We start from the raw sequence: 9,668 nt of genomic DNA, 5'->3' as shown, positions 1-9,668 counted from the left end.
GTTAATGTAATCTGAGGCAGCAGGAAACCGTTTAACATTTGGTCTCATTTAAATTCTGGTCTATTCCTGGTTGAGAAAAGGATACAGAGAACTGCTGATGGGAAAAAATCAGATCCCTCACCAGTTTCCAGATAAGTGACGGTGAGGGTGTTTTGGGAAGGTCTTCTGGCCTGGTTGGGGAGGAGGAGTCAGGGATAGGATAGGCTGCAACTTTCCTCCTTGGGCTCAGAGCAGCACACCTGCTCCTCTGGGCCATGAAAAGGAAAGTTTTGTCCATATATGGAGGGGCCCCTCTGTCCTTCTGGTGTCAGCTGTGAATTCAGTGGCTGGCATGCTGAGGCTGTAGATTCAAGTCCCACTCCAGAGATCAGAAACCCGAGTGTGAAACCTAGCTGACACTCTAGTGCAGCATTGAGGAAATGCTGCATGGTTGAAGCTGCCACCTTTTGTATGAAACGTTAAACTGTCTGCCTTTCCATGTGGATGAAAAAGATCCTATGGCACTGTTGGGAAGGGCAGGGGACTTCTCACTGGCATTCTGACCAATGTTTATCCCTCAAGCAACACCTAAAAACAGAACATCTGGTCCTTATTGTATTTCTGCCTGTGGGACCCTGTGGGGTAAATGCAAGTTTTTCCAAGCCCATTGTTTTCCCCCCGTTAATTGCCAGCCTTCTGGGAAGGCCACTGCACTCCGATCCTAGTTAAAATCCCATTGGAGTCCCAAAAACATAACACAACACCAATTTACATAAACCTGTGGCTCAAGCCTGCTTTAGGTGGTCACCTCATCCACCTGCTGAACCCTGCAGGTTAATATCAGAAACAGGAAGGAAGGATCGGGTTGTGAACAGGTCAGTGACATGCTCAGTTTTAACTGCCCATTACATGCTGGGGTAAAGGTCAAAAGCAGCTCCCCTCCCTCCATGCCCCCGCCTTCATTCAATCCACTTTTTTTGAACAGTTTTCAAATCGAGCCCCGACATTTCACCAACATGTTCTGTCATGACGTTTCCGACATTTGGCTTAACTTGTTTAGTAAATGGACAGAAACGTGAGTGTGCATTCCCTCCTGTCTTTGGACAGCACTTTAATGTGGTATAAATACAAGATGCTTTTTAGATGTAGCAGGAAGCTACATGACACTAAATGCAGTCTCGTGTACTGTAAGTGCAGTACAGCTTTCTGGGAACTGGCGGACTAGATATCCAATTTCATAAATAAATAATGAAGAATAATTTGGACTCTTACGATCAAGACTTTCGTTATTCCCTAATGCTTGTGTATGCAAACAATACCGTTTATTTTCATCCAAACTATGAGATTTAACCTTCCAGATTTTATATTCCAGAAGTCTTCCTGTTTGCAAATGTTCCTCTCACTTCTACACACTATCTTGTCCTCCATCTGGCTCGTCTCCTCCCTCCCCATTACACATTGCTCGGTAACTAAGAGAGCAGATGGTGTCCTGCCCTTGTTCTGCAATTAACACAATCTGCTATCTTACCTTTATGCCACTATCAGCACCTTCTTTAGTCCTTAACACTACCATTAACACTCCCTTTGTCTTGTGTCCATGACATCTTTGTCAATCTCTCCTGAGCTCTCATCTATCCCTGACCTTCTATTTTGCTCCACCTGCTCCACCCCCTCTTCAACAGTATAAAATCCATCACATTTCTTCAGAGCTGAAGAGAGGTAGAAGAGTCATACAACTGTTTCTCTCTCCACAGATGCCCCAGGGCATTTCCGCAGCTCTTAGCAGCAAATGAAATACTTTCTGAATTGTAGTTGCTGCTGTTAATGAAGCTGCAGCCAATATCCCAACAACAAGCTCACACAAACAGCAATGTGAAAATGACCAGATAAACAGCAGGAAAGTTCTCCCTGGTGCCCTGGACAATTTTTATCCCTCAACTAGCCTCACAAAAACAGATTATCTGGCCTTTATCAGTTGCAGTTTGTGGGACCTTGCTGTGCGCAAAGAAGCTGCCACACTTCCTACATTACAACAGTGACTACACTTCAAAAAGTACTTCATTGGCTGTTAAACGCTCTGGGATACCCTGAAATAATGAAAGGTGCAACAGGAATGCATCTCTCCTTCCTGATCATAAAAGCTGAAAGTAATAAATATATATATTTTTTTTCCTTGAATTCATCACCTCTAAAACATTTTATTAGTATTTTGTCTTTACAATTTATTCTATTTGAACTTAGCTGTGGTCATTTTATAAATCCCCTGGGCTGGGAGTAGAGAAGGGCTCAAACAGCTTGACAAATTGGGTTTAACAGCAAATGACCTTTCAGCCCACACAAGTGCTTGGAGTGACGGTTTGGTTAATCCTGGCAATTACTTGATTTACTTTCATTTTCTGGGTAATTTCGCCAATCACTCTAAATGTCAGTTATAGCACAAGGCTAAAAGTATAAACATCTAACACAATTTCAGCCCATTGTCCCCATCCCTGCCTCAAGAAAATGAAAGCTTATACTGGAACTTAGAACACATCTCGAACAAAACACGGAGAGAGATGAGTTTGTAATGAGGTTGATTGCGCTTTTATGTGCTGGGCACTCTTGGGGCTGGAACTGGGACTGTGTGGTTAAGGCTATTGGCCTGGAGTAAAGTAAGCAAAGTAAACCTTGCTGAGAGATCTAGCGAACTCGGTGGTGAGAAATTTAACTCTTTATCGCCCTGCTGTGATATTGCAACTAATTGTAACATTCTTTACTGGGGATTCTCAGTGTGGAATTGCAATATTGTCATCAAGCTGTCAAAGAGCCAATAGCATTAAAGGATTTCCATGGGTAGCCAACCAGGAAACAAAACAGTAAAATAAAATTGTTTTCAAACATGTTTATATCAAGCAAATTTTATTCTGAATAAAATTCAAATTCAGTTTAAAAAATCGAATCAATCATAATTGTGACGTTTAACAACACTCACGTCTCTGTTTAAAAACCCAGTTAAACCTGATTGAACAAGGTATAACATTTTATGGGGATTCTAAAACCAACGTCAGCACAGGAAAGGGGATGATCCTGTCGATTTCAGTGATTGCTGGCTCTGAGGGAATGTGGGAGGGACGATGATGGAGCATTGAGCTTCAGCCTGCAACTTCAGGATTCCCGTATTGCTTTTTGAAGCTGCGGTTTATTTCAGAGGGGCAATGACAGTGAATACTGATAGTTTGTCATCAACCGCAACCCTCCTGCCACCGAAATCCGGGCTCAAGGGGCATCTAGCAATCTTTCTGGTGGAGGTTTAGAAATTCAGAGACTTAGGTGAACGAATAAGGCACATAGACACACTGTGGGGGCGAGAATAGCGTGTGAGATGAAACAGCTGAGGAAGTAGATGCTGGCTAGTGAAGCTGTCGGAAAAATGGAACAAATAAAATGATAGCCGGTTTGTTCTGTAAAGGAAGAAATTACATTTACATAGCACCTGTCACAAGCTGAGGACATCATCAAAGTGCTTTAAAACCAATGGAGTACTTTTGAAGTACAGTCACCATTGTAATTTGGGAAATGCAGCAGCTGATGTGCACACAGCAAGTTCCCACAAACAGCAATGCTATAATGAGCAGATAATCAGTTCTAGTGATGTCGATAGAGGGATAAATATTGGCTAGGGGAGAATTCCCCTGTTCCTCTGAAATAGTGCCGAGGAATCTATTATATCATACCTGAGGGGGCAGATGGTGCCTCAGTTTGAAGTCTTTTGTGAAAGACTTGGGGCAGTAAGTGATGTTGTTCAATAACAATGGAGTGTCTTAACACTGAGATTGAGAAAACCACTATTTACTGCTCAGCATACATGAAAAGTAGGGAATTACTGCAGCTTAAGGGTGTTGTCTTAAAAGTATTACATTGCTATTTTTACAGAGACATCAACTTAATTAAAATAAATGATTCTCAACTGTATTAAAATAGTTGATGATGTAACCTGTTTCTATCACAGATGTTTCTATAACAGGATTAATTGAATAGCTTTTCCAAAGAGCCAGTAACATAATAAACACAATGGGCTGAATGGCCTCACTGTGCGCTATTTTTCTATGATTCTATGTTTATCTGCTAATAGACAAAACAATAATTTCTAGGCTATTAAAAACACATCGTGTACATGATTGGGTAGAGCAGCTCGTCACCATTCCATTTGGTCAGTCTTATAGTGTGGCCATCAAAAAATCGACCTTCGACTTGATTTACCAGCGTTCTTGGTTAGAAGGCCATGGTAAAGTTGCTGCTCGGAACAGCACCTACATTTCAAAATGTACTTCACTGACTGTAAAGTGCTTTGGGACATCCTGAGGCTGTAAAAGATGTTGCAGAAATGCAAGTATGTTCTTAGCTGCTTGTGTTGCCTCTATATTGCTGAACAACTGTATGGATAATCACCCTTGTGCTCTCTAATCCCTAAAATCATCTTTAGGGGATGTGAAATTTCATAATAAACATACCTAACCTATTGGTTGCCCCTTAGAACCTGAATACAATGAAGGTAGATATAGTGTTCAGCAGTTGAAAGACCTTTGTTGTTGAAGATTCCTTGAGCACTGGTTGAATCTTGATGTACAATAGAGACTTGTTAGGTAAGGAATAAACCTATTTCAGTTGGAAAAAGGGAATATTTTGATCCCTGTTGTCATTCAGAACTTGGTATTAGAATTCATTTCCCGATTTCAAGAAAATTGTGTTTAAATAGCAAAGCTGGTTGCAATTCAGAGTACCGTTAAGCTCAGTTCTTTAACTGTCGACCATCTACTGTTACAAAAGTGAGATTTTATAGGATGGTTATGTTTTGGGACTGTGTTTTAACATAGGGTGAAATGGAGGAATGAAGGGGGTCGTGTGATCTGTTCTGGATTCGCTGACAGCAAATTTGAGTGGTTTGATTGCTAAACATTAAAGGGGTACCAATTCATTTTACTGGGAAGCAAGTTCAGGATGTTCATACTTGTAGATACTAGCAAAAGCATCTGTGCTGACAGTGAGTAGACTGTTAGTCTCCAAAGTCCTGGGAAGGTTTTAAGAATGTCAAGTTTTGTAAACTGTTATACTGTAACTGTCTACTAATTTCAAGATAGAATGAAGCTGGGGTCCAAAGGATAGTTAATTGGCATGTCTACCTGGATACAAGGCCCATGTGATTCATGTTACCATGGAGATGAGCTTTGAGAGGGGAAGGATACATAAGAGGCCATTGTGGGATCGGATTACAAGGTTCTTCTGAAAGATATCCTTGAATTTCACAGAGAGGTCTGTCTGCCAGGACCTGAGAAAGAGAGAGAGGAAGCAAATAGAGGTGGTAAGTCTCTATGGTTTGCCACGCAGGTGGGACTTCTCACCTGGATTGAAAGTACCAATCTCATGAGGATTTGAAATGAGGCTGGAAGATTCACCTAGCTTGAGCTAGAGGGAGAATTTCCAGGAAAAACCTTGCTATGAAAGAGTTCTGGAATAAAAGGTTATCAGGTGGAAAAGGAAAAGAACAGAAGTAAGCTCTCAGAAGCTAAGAAGCACTTTGGACTGGTTCCAGGAGAACTGAATGTCTACTTTAGGGACAGTGTAAAGTATAACCGTGGAGTGGAATTTTCAATTGTGTTAAAAGTAAAAGGGAAAAATTCTGTAGTTTAAAGTATAAGATGCCTACTGAAATAGTGCTTGGTGAATGTTGCTGTTAGTTTATTTGTTACAGTAAATGTCTTAAAAAGGTGAAATCTTGTCCTTTCAGCTATTCACTGGGAGTTTGAATTCCTTTTTAAAAGTTATTGGTCTCCACGTGGATCGTAACAATACCTTCACATCTTTCACTTCTATCTTAGAGTCCAGAAAGCACTGTGCCAGCTGAGACTGGAAATAGAGGCCACCAGAGTTAATAGTCAGAATATCTGTTCCATTTGTTCCGTTCAAGGCAAGCAATAATTTAATTGTGTTTCAGGTACTGGCCTTTGATAGATAATGGGCTACGGGAAGCTCTCTTTCTGCGGAAAGTGAGGGTGCGAATGTTGGTCGGCTGCTGGAAGGGAACCTATGCACCAATGCTCAACTTCCTGTGGTCCCTGAAAATGCTCTGTGGTGAGCCCATCAACTGCAGCTTTGACGTGGTGAGTGCAATTGGGGGAGTGGGGGATGGGGGGCTGGGGGTTGCAAGTTCATGGTCTCTTCCGCATCCATGATTTTCATTGTTCTACCATTGGCTGCCTTACCTCTGGCTATCTAAGCACAAAGCTCCGGAATTCCCTCCTTAAACCTCTCCACCTGTCCACGTCTCTCCCCTCCTTTAAGACATTTCTTAAAGTCTATCTCTTTGACCAAGCTTTTGGTCACTCGTCCTAATATCTCCTTATGTGACTTGGCGCAGAATTTTTTGGGGATGTTTTTCTAATTTAAATGCACTGTATAAAAATGCAAGTTGTGATTGGGCAGGATATGCTATGTGTACGGAATCTACCCCAGCTGGATTTTCCATTCTGTGTACCACCCAGGCAAGGTTTTGTGCCCAGGTGGTATAGATGGAAGCTTAGTCCAACAGGGGAGTAATTTTAACTCCAGTCAGCTGACGAGAAACAGGCAGTAGTGAACCTTTCACAATTTAAAGTTAATGGAACAGTAAATTGTGTATGATGTAAAGTGGAGGGGGAAAACATGACTCACCAAGACCTAAAATGATTAGGAAACTCTACCCCTGTACAGAATGGCATGTAATCTGGCTGCAGGACCAGGTGCACTATTAAATATAGGAGACTAAACAGGCCCTGAGTGGGAAGGGGGCAACAGATGGCAAGGAGGGAACTGCTCACCAAGGGACCAGGTATTGTGGGAATTGTCCACTGAAAGAGTAGGAAGGAGATTTAAGGGCCTGTGTAGTAGACCTAATGCAAACTGAGCATGACAGTGGAAGGAGCTACATTACTCCTTGCATTGTGAGCACACAGTCCTGGAGGTTATAAGATATACAGGCATGCAGAGATGTAAATAGTAACATTGGAGTGGCCAGGTGGTAAGAGACCCAAGGTTCATCTAGTTTGCCTTCTACGTTCCTGGTGGTTGATGATACAACAATAATTTAATTGTGGCTTTCAAAAGGGCAGTTATGTGAAGAGAAAAAATTTGCAGGGCTACGAGGAAAAGGTGGGGAAGTAGGAATAGCCAAGTCACTTTTGCAGAGAGCTATCATGGATATGAAGGGCTGAATGGCTCACTTTTGTGCTGTAACCATTCTATGAATCTATAGTGTAGCAATCAATCTTTATCAATTAGTCTATAGTTGACCCAGACATGAGGTGAGGAAACACCCAGTGGTAGAAAGCTTTGGGACCTATCGATCCATGGTCACCTGTTCCTCCCAAGAATGCTACACTTACAATGTACCATTTCCTAAATTACACATATTCCAAAATACTTTCTGAAAGAAATCTGACCAATGTAAGAAAATACTAAAGAAGGAAATCAGGAAGGCAAAAAGAAGACATGAGGTTGCTTTGGCAGATAATGTGAAGGTAAACCTGAAGGGTTTCTACAAGTATATTAAGAGTAAAAGGATAGTAAGGGACACAGTTGGTCCCCTTGAAGATCAGAGTGGTCGTCTATGTGTGGAGCCTCACGAGATGGGGGAGATCTTAAACAGTTTTTTTGCATCAGTATTTACTCAGGAAACTGGCACAGTGTATAAGGCAGGAAGGGAAACAAGCAGTAGTTTGATGGAACATATAGAGATTAAAGAGGAGGAGGTGCTTGCTGCCTTACAGCGAATAAAGGTAGATAAATTCCCCGGGCCTGACATGATATTCCCTCGGACCTTGAGGGAGACTAGTGTAGAAATTGCAGGGGCCCTGGCAGAAATATTTAAAATGTCCTTAGCCACGGGTGAGGTGCCGGAGGATTGGAGGGTAGCTCATGTTGTTCCGTTGTTTAAAAAAGGCTCCAAAAGTAAACCAGGTAATTACAGTGAGCCTGACGTCAGTAGTAGGTAAATTATTGGAAGGTGTTCTGAGAGATCGGATATATAATTATTTGGACAGCCAAGGGCTGATTAAGGATAGTCAGCATGGCTTTGTGCGTGGTAGGTCGTGTTTAACGAACCTTGTAGAGTTTTTCGAGGAGGTTACCAAGAAATTAGATGAAGGAAAGGCTGTGGATGTTGTCTACATGGACTTTAGTAAGGCCTTTGACAAGGTCCCACATGGGAGGTTAGTTCAGAAGGTTCAGACACTTGGTATCCATGGAGAGGTTGTAAACTGGATTCGAAATTGGCTGTGTGGGAGAAGACAGAGAGTGGTAGTGGATGATTGCTTCTTAGACTGGAGGTCTGTGACTAGTGGTGTGCCTCAGGGATTTGTACTGGGACCATTGTTGTTTGTTGTCTATATCAATGATTTGGATGATAATGTGGTGAATTGGATCAGCAAGTTTGCTGATGACACTAAGATTTGAGGCGTTGTGGACAGCGAGGAAGGCTTTCAAAGCTTGCAGAGAGATCTGGACCAACTGGAAAAATGGGCCAGAAAATGGCAGATGGAATTTAATGCGGAAAAGTGTGAGGTGTTACATTTTGGAAGGTCAAACCAAGGTAGGACATACACAGTAAATGGTAGGGCACTGAGGAGTGCGGAGGAACAAAGGGATCTGGGAGTTCAGATACATAATTTCCTGAAAGTGGTGTCACAGGTAGACAGGGTTGTAAAGAAAGCTTTTGGCATACTGGCCTTCATAAATCAAAGTATTGAGTATAGGAGTTGGGATGTTATGGTGAGATTGTATAAGACATTGGTGAGGCCAACTTTGGAGTATTGTGTGCAGTTCTGGTCGCCTAACTACAGGAAGGATATCAGTAAGATTGAGAGAGTTCAGAGAAGATTTAATGGGATGTTGCCGGGTCTTAAGGAGTTGAGTTACAGGGAAAGATTAAACAGGTTAGGACTTTATTCCTTGGAGCGTAGAAGAATGAGGGGAGATTTGATAGAAGTTTACAAAATTGTGAGGGGTTTAGACAGAGTAAATGCGAGTAGGCTCTTTCCACTTATATTAGGAGAAATAAACACGAGAGGACATGGCTTTAGGGTGAAAGGGGAAAGGTTTAGGGGGAACATTAGGGGGAACTTCTTCACTCAGAGAGCGGTGAGAGTGTGGAACGAGCTACCATCTGACGTGGTAAATGCGGACTCACTCTTAAGTTTTAAGAATAAATTAGATAGATACATGGATGGGAGAGGTCTGGAGGGTTATGGACTAGGTGCAGGTCAATGGGACTAGCGGAATAATATTTTGGCACAGACTAGAAGGGCCGAATGGCCTGTTTTCTGTGCTGTAGTGTTCTATGGTTCTATGGTTCTAATTTGCATTCGAATAAATCAACACTCTGTTTCCAGCCAGAAAAATAAACGTCATCCTGCATTTGCGCCCACTGTCATCAGGCAGTTCTGGGCCTATGTTATGATCCCAGCTGATGTTATTACTGGACACATTTGATCCCAGAATGGAACCTGGCTTCATAGACCATAATTTTTATTTAAACCATGGAGAGTACTTAAACAATTCACAGGAGTTTGCAGTTGACTTTTTAACAAAAATATATTAAACAAGAAACATTAACTATATTACACTAAACAACAGAAAGGTTGGAAAGATTTCAACATTGATTCAACTTGCGCTATCCC

At 41.9% G+C, this 9,668-nt stretch overlaps 1 protein-coding gene across 2 annotated transcripts in view; it reads left to right on the top strand.

Moving 5' to 3' along the window:
• LOC144690164 (inactive phospholipase D5-like) overlaps nt 1–9,668 on the top strand; it is a 116,630-nt gene that overhangs the window by 68,619 nt on the left and 38,343 nt on the right. For both annotated transcript variants that reach the window (XR_013578780.1, XM_078557617.1), the window contains exon 8: nt 5,951–6,116. Coding sequence is in view for 1 of the 2 variants with exons in the window: in XM_078557617.1 (XP_078413743.1) it covers nt 5,951–6,116 (166 nt within the window). In the remaining variant the exon portion in view is untranslated. The remainder of the gene's footprint in view (nt 1–5,950; nt 6,117–9,668) is intronic.

The sequence above is a fragment of the Cetorhinus maximus genome, chromosome 14, assembly GCF_964194155.1.
Source record: "Cetorhinus maximus chromosome 14, sCetMax3.hap1.1, whole genome shotgun sequence".
Lineage (NCBI taxonomy): Eukaryota > Metazoa > Chordata > Chondrichthyes > Lamniformes > Cetorhinidae > Cetorhinus > Cetorhinus maximus.
This window is presented reverse-complemented; position numbering and strand designations above follow the sequence as displayed.